General features: G+C 32.4%; 1 protein-coding gene across 2 annotated transcripts; it reads left to right on the top strand.

The window, feature by feature from the left end:
• The first annotated feature begins 2,325 nt into the window (after nucleotides 1–2,325).
• On the top strand, nucleotides 2,326–10,251 carry LOC148597301 (uncharacterized). 2 transcript variants are annotated; one of them, XM_088564177.1, is made up of 7 exons: nucleotides 2,326–2,353; nucleotides 3,628–3,759; nucleotides 5,230–5,526; nucleotides 6,153–6,335; nucleotides 6,729–7,006; nucleotides 7,335–8,221; nucleotides 9,696–10,251. In XM_088564177.1, the coding sequence occupies exons 3-7, from the start codon at nucleotides 5,488–5,490 to the stop codon at nucleotides 9,986–9,988; spliced, it is 1,680 nt and encodes a 559-aa protein (XP_088420303.1). In that variant the 5' UTR covers nucleotides 2,326–2,353; nucleotides 3,628–3,759; nucleotides 5,230–5,487; the 3' UTR covers nucleotides 9,989–10,251. The 2 variants fall into 2 exon arrangements, with proteins under 2 accessions (XP_088420303.1, XP_088420301.1); XM_088564175.1 differs by lacking the exon at nucleotides 2,326–2,353 and adding an exon at nucleotides 2,394–2,611.
• The last annotated feature ends 5,240 nt before the right edge of the window (nucleotides 10,252–15,491 follow it).

Below are 15,491 nucleotides of genomic sequence, written 5' to 3' on the forward strand. Positions count from 1 at the left end.
GAGGAGTTGCGGCTAAAAGAAATCGGTCTCTTCTTTTAGTAGTATAGATGTTGTAAAATCGTGTAAACAACAACAGAATAGTCTGTTCATGGGTGTAACAAGGGTTCTATTAATTCATTTATTTAATGTTTTGTCCACTTAGCAAAGTACTTGTTGCTTAATCGTCAGTAACTGTCAGAGGCATTAACATTATTTATAAAGATAACTTTTTATTTTCATCTTGGATGTCTTGGACTTTGCGATGACAATTAATGCCATAGATGCGGAACAATCTGCAGTATTTATGATAAGTCATTGACTTTTTTTGTAATCCATAATGTATACCATTAGAACGCTTTTATCTATTTTAAAACTATCTAAAATACATCTAATATAGTCTTGATTGGATCAGAGATTTCTACTACGGAAGCAGCTTTAATGAGAAGAATTTTATAGTTCAAGGTCTACATATCGCGGTAACTACATGGTGTATGCATACAGTATCAAATTTTTAAATACTTAAGGGTGTTCGCTGCTCTATTTGGAATATAATACTTGCAAAAAATTATATGTCTATTTCCGTATTTAAATTGCATCAGTCCATAAAATGCTATATGGACCGGCTGGACATTATGTTGGACCGGTAGGCCTGGTTTATTTTCCTTGACAGTCTCCTCCCGGATTCGCTTACAATATTTGATTTTCATTCAGAACAAAAATTTCGTCTGACAGATTTGCTTTGTTAGACAAAGACGCATGGATGGCTATACAGTTTTGCATGTTGTAGAAAATGATATCTTCAGCATCACACAGTATGAGTATGAAAGAAGCTTGTTAAAATGAAAGAGTATGATATAGGAAATAGTTAATTATACGGAGGGTCAAATGGTATTATATGGACTGTATGTCGCATTTAAAAATTATATGGACCACAGCTACGCTTCGGTCTATTTATTTTTTTCGGGACTGGAAAAGGATTTTACTAAATTTTCCATACGTTTTGTCTTGAATATTTTTATCCTTTAAAAACTCTGACGAAATGACAAAGATTTCATTAAAATTACCAAAATAAATTTTGATGTGTGTTTGGTGAAATTATGAAAAGAAAAGTGGGGATCACTGGGCACAAAATATGAATGTTATGAAATGAATAAACCCGGAAGAGTACAAATATCTGACAAAAATGTCTGAAAATAACCAGCAAACATCCTTAACAGCATACGCTTAAGTTTAAGTCCAAATAACGGGTTTTAAAAAAAGGTTTTTTTCAACACTAAGTGGGCATTCATCGTCAGTTGTTGAACACTTGTTTTCACTTTATCAGTATCATTGAAATTCCTGCTTTATTCCTATGTAAAAATGTATTGGTGGTTAAATATTTACTGTACCATTGCTCGCATGGCAGCATTATTATTGTTATGCGATTTCATATCCATATAATCATGATCAGCGAACGTGATACATCAAACAAGCAATGTAACATTTTCATTCTAATTTCTTGAAGCTATATAAATTTCACTGATCCCGGATGGGGAAAAACTTATAAATTGACAGTTTGCTTCATTAGAGAGCTAAATGTGACCGCTAATATTATATCTAATAGTGATTTTAAAACATTAAAAATTCCGGCTAGTAAGCATTCAATTCTATTGATCATTTAATTTAAAAAGTCTTATGGAAAATACCCCACGCTATGTACTGATCAAAGATCAAGTATTTGGGATCTTATCAGCATTGAAATAGTCCCTCTCGTCACAACGCAATACACACAATATTTTTCTTCATACCACTAAAGTCATGAATAGCAAGCAAACTGTATTTGATATACAGTCACCTGTTTAATTTTGTCATGATCAAGTCCCTAATGTATAGGGAAAAGGGGCCTTGGTCTATATGTTTTATAAGATTTATAAATTATTCATTCTTTTATGTAACATCCATTTGCAAAAAAAATTAAAGAATTAACATTTTTTATAAATAAATGTATAAGAACATTTGTTAAGACTATGATTTGAGATTTTACTGTTACGAATCTTCTATATTTAGGATCTATCGATTATTCTCTGTATCATGATTACGCTGGTCTGAGAAAGAAAGACACGATATACGTATTGTGTCACGTGATAATCGTTGTTTTTTAAGTATTTTTTAGATAGGTTAAACAAGAAGAAGGCATTTAAATCTTTTATATTTCAATATTTGTAACGGTTGTAAATAGTTATACACTTGACGATGATAATCTATTTTATAATTCAAAATATCAATTATATATCTAATTTAGATCTATTATCAATACAATTAAAATATGTACACGTATCTTATTATTAAAAATCATTGCATGGGTATCTTTGATACAGTTGACCACTTGAACACTGTGAGTATTGAAATGACGTAAATTAAGCAAATTGAACAAACTGAGACTTGTTTTTGTGTCAATTCATTTTCACAAAATAATGATTTTTAATAATTGGAAAGAGTGGATAGCCAACATATGATCACGAGGGCCGAAGAATACTAGATTGAACGATTGTATGGAACTTGTTTCGCGCATGCATTAAATTTGAATGCGTCTTTGACACGAGAACCATGGAAAGCAATTGATTATCCATTATAAATTGTAGCAATAATAAAGGTATATTTGACTTACATTTTCGTTATATACTGAGTTGTCATTGTGATCTTTAATTCCTTTTTTTAATTAATTTTTTTTAAACACAAAGGAACCGCATACGATAGGTGACGGATTGTCATAATCTTAGTCTTGTTTCGGAATCGAATCCTTATGGTGTATTATTGTTGTATCAATTGATTTTTTATTTGAAATTAATTACGCAGTTATTTCTACTGCAATGAAACAGGAGAATACTTTTCTACAACAGATACAAATTTTGTTAATAACTACGGCAAGAATGACATCTTTGCATAAGACCCTCCGAAAATAAACGTACTTATCAACTTTTCAAATTTAAAAAATTAAAATTAGATTTCCCGTTCATAAGATGAGCATAAATGTTCAAAATAGAATACTCAAAAGAGCTATTAGTGTATAACTAAGCCCTTCTGTTCTCTATTTCGCTTTTATCTTGTTTTTTTTTTATTTTGTGAGTTGGTTGTTGTTGTTTTGTTTTTCTTGTTTTGTTTTGTTTTGTTTTGTTTTTTTTTGTTTTTTTTTTGTACCATTGTTTTTAATACCTACTGTAGAAAGAAATGAATCCGCCAAAGTAGAGAAGGATGAGCAAAGAAAGATATGTTTGAACATTTTACATTCTCTTGATTGAATTAAAAGTCATCTTGTCTGAAGGATAGTATACAAATGTCCATTTTATATTGATGTGACCTAAATGATGAACGAGTTTCTGTTTTATTACAACATTTCATCAAAATGTACACTACTGTTAGATAACGAAAAATACAACGGAACATTCACCCTTAAACCGAACAAAATATTAAAGGAGACCGGAAATCTAGAATGACAATGTTATTCGTGCATGTTTTGTGCGATTTTAATCATTTTTTTATAATATCACAAATAAATTGCAAATCTACAAGAGCCCCTAGAGAAGGCTAAATAAAGGCGATATAAAGCATTTTTTCGTCGGTAAAACATAGTTTCAGCTGACTAAGTTTTATGAAAAAAGTATATTTTAGGAATGAACCAAATGAAGCAGTAGAAGAAGACCACGAAAATGACGAAAAGGAAGAGGTTGGGTTTCTCTCTAAGTTCAAAGCCCTCCTATCACCTTTATTATCCAAGGAGGCGAAAGATGACGATTTGAGGGAGTAAGTAAGCTCTGCATCTTTGTTATCCAAATTGATGATAATTTCAGGAAGAAAGTACACTTCTCTCAATGTTCTTATTATAGAAGTCTAAAGCGTATGACTTGAAGTAAGTATGCGTCGTTTGTAACCAGTTTTATCCTAGGAAGTTTAGATTGACGAATAGAGGGGGAGGTACATTTACATCACTGTAATTCAAAGAGATAAATAGTAGAGCCTTGAAGGAATGTTTTATATTTCTCCAATACGTTCATCTACTTAACGTTGTAATCCAAATAATCTATGAAAAGAGAGTTCGTAAACTTTTGTTACTATTGTTATTTAAAAAGGGGACGGGTAGACGGGTGATAATCAACTGTCACAATTGCTGTAAGAGGCGAAGGATAACTCCATAACTACGCAGATTTTTGTAACCCAGATTTCTTACAATTAGGCTTCTGGGACAGGGTTATGTTGCTTCAAGATTGAAGTCATCACTACAGAAGTTTTATGGATGTCATGAATTCGTTGATCGTTACGGTGTATCCGAACTGATTTGTTCAACAAGTCATAGTTTTCCTTTCCTCTTTCGTCTACCCCGGACTCGACTTTTTTATTAACAACACGATGGATGTTTCTAGAAAAGAAGAGGACGCTTACCCTACCGCTGCATCTGGTCAATGATCCCGGAATTTAGTGGAGTAAGAGTTGCTCATTTACTTTTTTTACTTTTTTTACTTTTTTGTGGTTCTTCTATGTTCATTTTTGCGTTTGTCTGTTTTATATGCCTGTTCTTTGACACTGGATAACGTTCGTTTAATTTCCGCTAGAATTTCCCTTAATTTCTCTTGAGAGAGATGATGTACTTCTGGCACTAGTTTTATACAATGTGGAAAAGGTGAAAACTCGAGAGAGTCTGTGTCTTCCTGTCAGCTTTGATCTCCCAGGAGGCAAAGGGCGACGACTGGACAGAGTATGTATATTTCTGTCACATGTTTTATCCAAATTGGAGAAGCAGGATAGCTTGAGATAGTATGTAACCTTTTGTAACAATTTGACTCTCAGGAAATAAAGTGTGATGACATGAGAGAGTCTGTAAACTTCTGTCACTAGTTTAATCTTAAGTGGAGAGTGTGACAGCTCGAGATCGTAAGTAACGTTTTGTTATTATTGTTCTCCCCGGGACGAAGGATGACGACTTGGAAAGTAAGTTCACTTTTGTCAATATCTTTATTAGAAAAAGTTAAGAATAACAGATTGGGAGACTTAGTATTCTGTTACCATTTTTAATTGCAAAAATAAGTCGCCATGAAGATACCTTTTTGAGGTACATGTACGTATCCGCAATTATATTTAGTTGCTTAATACTTCCGTTGTACGTGTCGATCTTATAATGATGATATTATTGTAATACTGAAAATAAATAGTAAGAATATGGACTAAAAAATATCAATAATGTCAATGTAAAAAATTGACTTTTTTTATATATTTCAGGATTAATGCTAACAATGGGGTATCTATTCATGGGGTGTTTCTTCCTCATATACAGTTTTCGTCGAGTCCGATGTCTCCTGAAGAAAGGTTGAATTTTGTCAATTTGAAAGAAGATTTCCTGTCAAATCAATTCAAAATTGAAACTGATATATACAATATCAAAGAAGTTAACAGCGCAGCGTTTCAACAGGTTGATGTGGTGTTCAAAATACGCTTACAAGAACAAAGAGAAAACCATGCATATTACCAGGTGTAAAAATGGGCAAGAAGTGGAAGCATGTTGATGCATGCTATGAGGTATGTTTTATACGTTTGGCACAGTTTGTTTGTTTATGCACCAATAAGTAACTGTGTTTAATACCCCTGTAAAAAGGGTGTAACGTTTTTCAGTCCATACCTTTGTCACATGGAATGTTATCCTTCTAAAATACCCTGCTCCCCCGTGTTACTAACTTAAATTTAATTGATCTAATTAATTTAATTAATCAAGAACAATTCTCAATAAGTAAGATGACTTGCACCTTTTATTGTTTTGTTTCGTTTTGTTTTTTTGTTTTTTGTTTTGTTTGTTGCTTTTTTTTTTGTTTTTTTGTTTGTTTCTTTTGTTTTTTGTTTTTGTTTGTTTGTTTGTTTGTTACGATTTTGTGAGTAATGTTATTTACTTTGCTCCTAGCCATGAAGACTCTAGAGTCAGCATGCTTCAATTTTATTATTTTTTGTAGTACATATTGAGCCCCTATCATGATCACCTACAGTGAGTTTTTTTTTCAATACCATTGGGTATAGACAGTATGTTATCACAAGGGGAGTGAGAAATATTAATTTAATGACCTAAGGTCAGGTCGTAAGCATATTCAATGTCATGTACGTGACAATTGTATGTATCGGTCAATAACTTAAAATACCATTTTTGTGAATTTTAGAACAATACTTACGTTTTTGCTGTTTCGCAAGTTCCCAACTCCTTTTGTGTCATTTCCGTCCTAAAAACAGAAAGTCAAGAAGTTTTAACCACCGGGGCACGATACCAATCAAGAATTGAACAAGGTGTCGCTGTTACCTTTCCACCAAATGCTGTTTCAAGTAATAAAACTATAGGGATGAAGGTAAAGTGCCACATGTTTGTACACTTTACATGAAATATTTAACTATACTATAAACAACAAACCTGTGTATAAAAGAAATTTCTGTAATTCGAAATAACTGGAAACGTTGACTTATTCATCGGCGGTGCCAAATGAAAAGATAACTATTTTCATAAAAGTTCCTACATTCCTGGATCAACCACCACAAACGTAAACACATAAAGAGACTAACATTTTTTGTAAACCCGAAGAATTTTCTTTTTATATATTTTTTCGATATTTCAACTCATCGATAAAACTTATTTTAAGCAGCGTTAACTTGCAATCGCCGATCAAATTGAAAATTGTGCTTATTTCGATAAAAGAAAAGCAAGTGGTTTAAAAAAAAAAACATTTACTCTACTTTACTTCTAGCTAAACCCAGTAGATATGGAATGTATTAAAAGGAAGGGTAGCCTGTTCGGCCTACTAACAGGCATATCATCCTGTCTACTAACTAACCATATCGAATTCAAGAAGGCAGTCGATGTTGAACTACCTGTTTCTACAGTATATTCTGTAGAAGAATGCAACAACAGTACGGACTTTTTAGTTTTCAGACTGAAGGAGGACATGACACTATCATGTAAAGGCTTGACGCCAGTTATAGACCAAGAAGGGAAAGCTAAAATTGTTGTGGAATCTTTTAGTGGGTAAGAATAGATGCTCTGCCTCAAATACAGTGTGATATTACAAATAAAGTGTCATTTTTTGACTGGGAAGGAATAGTGGGAAGACTTTAGCGATTCCCTTTCTTTGCAGAGGGGGGTTGGTGCTTTACATGAGAACTGCTTAAGTTGCATTCTACATTACAAAAATCCATACATTTCAGATATCAAAGATGGTTGAAATGAAATACATTGAGGTTTCCGATGTTTGAATGATATTCTTGCTTTTTGAATAAAAAGTCAAACCTCCGAGAGAATACACTTCTGCTGTTAAGGTCTTCACGATTTTTATAAATGTTTTATCTTACTTTAGGTATATCATTGTTCGTCGGACGTCGCTTACCAGTTCAACTTCCAGCATTTCAATGGTACTTGAAGAAGCATTGTCACTGAAGAAATTTTGCAAGATTTTATTTTTCGTTCGGAAAGACAAAAGAACCCAAAGAAGTATTACGATTTTACTAGAATGTGTTGAGAAGGAAAGAATTGCAGAGGTTGCACATAACCGACAGGAATTAGGATTTGAACACGTTTCTCAGTGGCAGAGTAAAGATTTGTTCCTGAATCCAGACAAAACAATTATTTCTGTCGATGTAAGAGGAAAGTTTGCAATTCCAAAATCATCTGGTATTAAGTATCCCAGAATTACATTCATCCCAGTAGCAGAAGATAATTACACGCGATTTCAGGTTGATATGAACCCCTCAGCCGGTGGGGAGATATATGGTGTTCTTTCCTTCAGGGATAGGAGAGGTATTATCGATGAGATTTACTATGATCCAAAAAGTACTAAGCAGTTGCCGCCAAATCTTAAAATACGCCACGATATTACCGGTCGCCATGATGAGGTTCTAAATTTCAGACATGCTCAAACACCATCAAGTGGGAGCCCGTCTACTGGTACTCCGTCTACTGGAACTCCATCGACTGGTACTCCATCAACAGGGAAAAAATTTACCTTTTTGGCAAATTACAATGAAACATTGACTCTTAAAAATGCTGAAATAGCCAGGCCTGGCTCCCGGAAGCCTTTCGTCGACAAAAATACGTTTTCAAAACCAAACCAGGAAAAGTCAATGGATGATCGAATTGACTTAAGTTTGGTTAAACAACCAGAAAAATCGGTGGATCAGACTAAATCAAAGGAACAGAATATATCCGAAAGCAATAACAAACCAAGGGAGCTAACCAAGGAAGAAGGTAAACTATGAAAACTAAGGTTCTTTTTTCTAATGTGACCAATGCTGCACAAATGCTGTATAATGTTCTAAAAAGCAAAGTCCTCATTAAAATATGACAAGAGACCCACTGTAGTTTTGATTTCAGTCTGACACGAAGTTGTGTACGAATCGGAAACCGGTCGAAAATACTCAACCTTTTACGTTCCACGAAAATACTATTATAAGGGAAGTGACCATGCTCTCCGAGTATGGATATACAAACTATCGTGACTTTTCCAATGATTATGTAAGATGTTCTAAAACGACTGATGATATTATAATACCAAAAAAAAAAATAATGCAGCAATAAAGTTGTGTGATGTTATATTATACCTGATGCTGCAATAATTTGGTTTGTGTTTTGAAATAACAAATTCTGCAAGATTGCAGTTTGTTTCAAGGTTCCGATCTGACTAAAGCTGTAACACTTATGTAGTTCTATATGAATCTAATTTAATACTGATGCTGCAATAAAACCTTACATATGCAATGTTTTATGTGATTAGATATGCACAGCTGCAATCGTTTTATGAACCTTTTAGTTGTCAAAATGGCTACTGATCATTATATCCCTTAGAAGTGTATTTGTCCTATAAGAATTGAATAATTCAGGAACATCCAAGGTACATGTAACATGGTGAAACACAAGGAGTGTCATGTGGTATATTTCTGTATAAGATATGATTAGTTTTATTTTTATTTTCAATTTTCTTTTCGATTCTTACATTACTTTCTTAATGCTAGAGTTTCGAATTTTTATCAAAGCATATATATTTGATACTCCTGCGTATAGAGTGTCCATATCACAACTCATACGTTATGCCAGAGCTTGCCGAAACTACGCAGACTTTTTGTATAGGCTTTTGGAAGAGGGTTATATTGCTACAAGATTGAAGTCATCACTACAGAAGTTTTATGGTCGTCATCATGAACTCGTGGATCGTTATGATGTATCCATCAGCACCATAAAAACTGATTTATTCAACGGGTCATAGTTTGCCTTTCCTCTTTTGTCTACCCCGGACTTGACTTTTTATTAGCAACTCGGTGGGTGTTTCTAGAAAAGCAGAGGACGCTTACCATACCGGTGCACCTGGTCCATGCTCCCAGTTTTTAGTGGAGTCCGAGTTGCTCATTTACTTTTTTACTTTGTATGTATGATTTCAGTTACTTTATGTTCTTTGTTGTGTGTGTCTGTTTTCCATGTCTGGTCTTTGTCCCTGAATTAAATTCTTTTGATTACGCTATAGCCTTGGTTCCCTTGATTACTCTTTGACATTGATTAAAGTAGCATTTGACACATATATATACATAATATTGAACATCATACTATGGGGTTGCTTATATCATCGATATATCGCCAAGAGCTTGATTGAGGGTTATATGGATCAAAGGGTTGTTATTTAATGTGAAACACTATGTTCTTTTATCAAATGTACATACTCCTTTTTCAGCATTCTTCAATGACAGAGGACTAATGGCCATCGTAAACGTGCTTACAATGGAACAGATGTATGACATTTTTATCAACATGAACATGTCAGACGAAAGGTATGCCGAAATAAACGATGATATTCTTGCACGGAGGAAACTACTATTACTCAAAGCAGCAATCAAATACCAACCAGAAAATTCCAAGATCAGCAACCTTCTAATCGCTTTGAATGCTTCAAATCAGAAACCGTTAGCAGAAAAAATAAAGAAAATTTGGGATGATAATGACGATTTACACAACATATCCACTTAACCATATTTGTTTGTACTTTTGAATTTGTAGTTACATTTTGTAAATGCACCAGATTGTACTGTGAAATAATTTGTGAGGACATATATATTCTAAAAAAGTTACATCATGAAATACCAATATTTTTTTGGCTTTTTTTTTTGTTTTTGTTTTTTTTGGGGGATTTTTTTTTGTTTTGTTTTTTGTTTTGTTTTGTTTTTTGTTTTTTGTTTTTTGTTTTTTGTTTTTTGTTTGTTTGTTTGTTTGTTTTTTTTTTGTTTTTTTTTTTTTTTGGGGGGGGGGGGGCAATATTGAATATGAATTTATTTGACTTAATGATTTTTTATTTTCTTTATGTTATTTCTTTCATGTTTCATTTTAACCTGTTCTGTTCTGTTCTGTTTTGATTTTGTTTTTTTTGTTTTGTTTTTTATTTTTGTTTAGTTTTGTTTTTTGTTTTTTGCTTTTTTTTGGGGGGGTGTTGTTTTTGTTTTTTTATTTTTGTTTTGTTTTGTTTTTTTTGGGGGGTTGTTTTTGTTTTTTATTTTGTTTTTTGTTCTGTTTTTATTTTTGTTTCATTTTTTTTTGTTGTTTCTTTTGTTTTTGTATTTTGTTTTGTTTTGTTTTTTGGTTTTTTTTTTCGGGGGGGTTACTTTGTTTGTTTGTTTTTTATGCTAAATAAATAACAACTATATATTCGTTTGAGAACGGTTTAAATTTGCAAATATTCTACATATATACTACACAATCTAATTAAGACTTGATTTGCAGGGCAAAATTCTCCAACTTGGGCCCCCATTAATGAGGAAATTAGTCAAGTGATCCCCCTACTTCCTTTTCATTTTTGGGATGAGGGTAATAAAACATAATAAATCAAAATAAAGAAAATAAAATTCGGGCTTCTTAAGTGATTGAGCCACCTTTAAAATGTAATATGTCTTTAAACATTTTCCAGGGAATCCTGACAGTAGTGTATTTACCGGAAGTTTTATTTCCTTTTCTTTTCAATGTCTTTTACTTATATTAATTAGAAATTAAATAAAAGAATGAGTTCCTTTTAGATGAAAACTAAGTCGGCCATTTTGAATTTCCTGGAAATGGTACTTTTTCTAGTGGCTTGCTATCTGAAATACGTGAGTAGCATAAAATACAATGGTGCTCCATTAACCTTTCCAAAATTTGTACAAGGCCGCTGGACTATAGAAATAAATAAGAACAGTTCTTACAATGGTTCTCCTTACATTTGTTTACTTACAGTTTTAAAGGGTGTATGTTCACATAGATGCATGTAATATATTAACTCATGAGTATTAGTACATAAATTATGAAAATCGATGATTTATGAGCGGTTGCATAATCTATCAGAAAGAGTAATCAAGGCAACCAGGATTTTAGCGCAAATCAAAAGAATGTAATCCAGGGACAAAGACCAAACACAAAAAAAAAAACAGACAAACACAACAAAGAACATAAAACAACTAAAATAATACATATAAAGTAACAAAAGAAAATAAGCAACTCGGACTCCACAGCTGCACCGGTAGGGTAAGCATCCTCTTCTTGTCTAGAAACACCGCCGAGTTGCTCATAAAATGTCAAACCCAGGGTAGATGAAAGAGCAAAGGAAAACTATGACAAGTTGAACAAAAAAGTTTTCGTGGTGCAGATGGTTACATCGGAACGATCCACGAATTCATGCTGACGACCATAAAAATTCTGTATTTATGACTTCAATCTTGTAGTAACATAATCGGAGGTATCAAATTTGACAAAGTATATATCATGTTCGTATTTTTTACCCAGAAAGCATGCCTCTGTTGAGTCGACATTAGCTTATGGTTGGCATTCATACAGTTTCCGTTGTCGATTTTTTGAAAACAATCATACAACTTATGACATATGCAAATGGCTGTATCTAAACCTAGATTCTATGTTTGCCTAAGATACACATTGTTTGTAAAACTTTGGCGAAGGATTGATCCGGCGTTATATTAGCTCAACATTGGAACACAAAAAATATAATTTTACCTTTAAAAAAATACTATCATTATTATTTTTTATTATATATTTACAAATATCATCCATTTTGTTGACTTCATATTAATTATTAGTGGTAAAAGTTTTCGTTTTTATTAGTAACTTAATCAAAATGACGGTTATAATAATAAAACTATAAAATATTTCCACTCTATACAGTTTACGGACTGACATTACGTATAATACATTTAAGTACACTTTTTTTTCAAAAAATGGAGTTGTCTTGAATATGTATATATGTTTTATAGTCAAATCCTACCTAACTAAAATACAAAGACAGACCTTATTATTTTTCTATTTTGTGAATTATCAGTATCTGATTTCTTGTATAATCTGCTCTACATGTAGACAAAATAAGTTTTCCTTTTCATGATATAAATATGTATTATCATCTTAGCATTTTGTACAACCGGACTTCATGTGGTTGATCTGATTAATTATTGCTAAAGAGGGTCTGTAATTATAATTATAAGTCTAGGAAAAAATAATTTGAAACAAATAGTAAAATTTGCTTTGAAATCTATATGAATTTATTGTCGGACCAATGATTAGATTAACGTTGGGCAAATGTTTGGCAATATTTAGGCCAACGTTGGTAAAATTACTTTTTATTGATAATACATCGCAGTTGTTTGTTTATTGTTTAGCTCCCGTTTGGGCCAATGGTAGCCCTTTTTGAACTCATTACGTTGGCCCAACGGTTACAACCGATGATGTCAAAATGAAGCTAAAATCGCCAATACATGCTTTGAGTATTTTTATTTTTTCTTTTTAATATCAGAATTAACTTTTAAAGAAGTGTTATTGAATACACCTATAAAAGAACAGTTTTAACCATGGTTCTAAATTATCATTCACGATCATCATGCGGAAGAAATGTTTTATTTAGCCTGTTCTTTAGAAAATTATTCTGAATCCGTACTAACATATACAGACATAGACATATTTTTTTTTTATCTTGATTCGAAATGATTTATAACATCAAACATGAGCTCTCATGAGCTTTTTACCGAATATATACATAACGTAAAAACATATAAATGATGTAAAAGCACACAGTTCAGCATGTATAACAATCAAGCATAAGCAGTACAGTTAAAAGTAAACTAAAATAAATACGAGCCAAAATAAAAACAAATTAAAAAAGCAGAGATAAAAAATATGACTTCTTGCATGCACTGCATTTACATTCTGATACATTCCAGGACTGAAGCAGACATTCACATTGTGGAAAGCTATTACTTTCAATCTTGAAATGTTCGGACAAGCCGTTCCGTAATGCACGGGCTGCGTACGAAATGAATTTTTGCCAAAAGATGTTCTTACCCGTGGGATATCCAAAGTATTGCTGTACCTGAAAGAATAATTTGATTGTTTTTTCACTTACCAGGTTATTGAGACAATTTGGAGAAAAGGTATTTGTATTTAAGATTTTACATGTTATCAGTGCCTTGGTCCTGATGCGACGGATCTGTAGAATTTGTAGAGGACCTTTCTGTAATAAATCCAAATATGACGATATGTTATCATCATAGACGAAGCGGACTACTCGTTCCTGCACTTTCTGTATTTTTAGGGTAAGTTTCCGAGAAGCAGTACCAAGCCAAAGGGAAAAATTGAAATTGTTAAGAATGAATGTATGAAAATTTGTGATGTTAATCATTAAGCCTGGAAAGAAATGGACCAAATCGTTTTAGAACAAAGAGTTGCTGAACTGCTTTTCTTTATATAATACCAATAAGGACGTCAAACAACAATATGACTACGTTTTCATATATTAATTTGAATACTGAACTTTAATTGTGGGTTCATGTCAAACGTGTTTTAACCAAATGTTATTACCTGAAACTTTCCAGGATATGCCTGCATTTTGTTCAGTTTAAACTATTCTATCAACCGATTTGACTCCATTCCAAGGGTTGATATAAGATTTCCATAACTTGGACTTGAAAATGACAGAGTATTGTCGTCCATGTAGAGTGATCCATATTTGATGTAATAAAAATATCGTTTACAAATAGATTGAAGAGGAAAGTACCCAATAAAGAGCCTTGTGGTACCTCTTTGTGAATGCCAGCTCAACCTCTAATGTTGTTTCTGAGTTGAATTTGCTGTTTTCTACCGGTCGGATAAGATTTTAGTAAAGAGATTGCATGTGGTGTGCAATACCGTATGAAAGCAATTCATGTGGAAGGCAGTCAAATGCCTAATATAGAGAGGTCCATGAGAACAGCTGCCAAATGATATTTTTTTTGTAATAGGGCCCCTCTCCATCATCATTAACAGTATGGTGTGGCAAATATATGTTCCTTGTGATCAGAAGTGCACGTAAATGCGGATTAATTATTTTATCGAAAAAAAATCAGAAATTTGGATCTCTAGTACATTTTTCATAGATTTTGTGGTTGGCCTTGATGAGACTTTTATCACAAAAGTTTGTGTTAAAGTTCTTGTCATGCAGATAAATTTTAAATAACAATAACTTGACCTCGATAGCAAAAATAGGTTGAAAATTCAAATGCGTTGAAATGAAATGGCAACAACGTCACGGCGTGTTTATTATTCTTAAACAAATATTTTATTTTATTTTTATTATTTATTATTATTATTATTATTATTATTATTATTATGTGTGTGTGTGAATCACAATGAGGAAATCACTGCTGATGAAATCATTAAAGCAATTCGCTCACTCAGAAATGGTAAAAAATGCATCTGCGAATCTTATATCTAATGAAATGGTTAACAGAGCAATACCAGATTAAATCCAACCACTGCATGAATTGTTCAATATGATTTTTAAGACTGGGAAGTTCCCCAAAATTTGTAATGATTCCTTTCTGGTACTCCTACATAAAAAGGGAGACACCTTTGACCCAGGAAACTTTCAAAAAAAAAAAAAATTAAAAGTGTAAAACAAAGAATAATAGATCAAAATTTGCAAGTACAAAATTATAAAATACTACAATATTCAAAATTATACTTTTTCAGCACCACATATAAGATGGGACAAACACCAATATATGTAGATATTGTTGTAAACGTTTCACAACGTGCGGTATTTTCAAAAATGCGGACAAGCTCCCATTATCTTATTATAGAAAAGGGTCGACGTACATGTAGTAATGTACCTGTTTCAGAACGTTACGTTTGTATAGGGTATGCAATTTTTAAGTCATGTTGAAAATGAAGAACATTTCTTACTTCATTGTCCAAGAATGACAGAAATTAATCGACAAAGTGAATACTTTGGTTCCTGGCTTTACAGATTACAATACAAGATCCAAAATCAATATTCTTTTCTATAGTAAATCACAAACTATTTTGAGATTTTCCTCCACATTTATAATTGATTTTAAATTAGAGATATAAGTCTCCAATAATATTGAATATATTAAGCAATTTTAATGTTATGTCTTAAATTTATCACGTTTCACTGTAATGTACATTTATTGTTGTAGCCAGCCATAACCATGCACTGTAATTGAGT

This window comes from Perna viridis, chromosome 15 (assembly GCF_037379345.1).
Source record: "Perna viridis isolate PV_CMFRI_1.1 ecotype Kerala chromosome 15, ASM3737934v1, whole genome shotgun sequence".
In the NCBI taxonomy this organism is placed as follows: domain Eukaryota; kingdom Metazoa; phylum Mollusca; class Bivalvia; order Mytilida; family Mytilidae; genus Perna; species Perna viridis.

What these genes read in the sequence shown, in the direction of transcription:
- LOC148597301 (XM_088564177.1), top strand. Translation starts at nt 5,488, where the DNA reads ATGGGCAAGAAGTGGAAGCATGTTGATGCATGCTATGAG. An exon ending in GTTGTGGAATCTTTTAGTGG is followed by an intron (nt 7,007 to 7,334) that starts GTAAGAATAGAT and finishes ATCTTACTTTAG; the next exon opens with GTATATCATTGTTCGTCGGA. An exon ending in GGAGCTAACCAAGGAAGAAG is followed by an intron (nt 8,222 to 9,695) that starts GTAAACTATGAA and finishes CTCCTTTTTCAG; the next exon opens with CATTCTTCAATGACAGAGGA.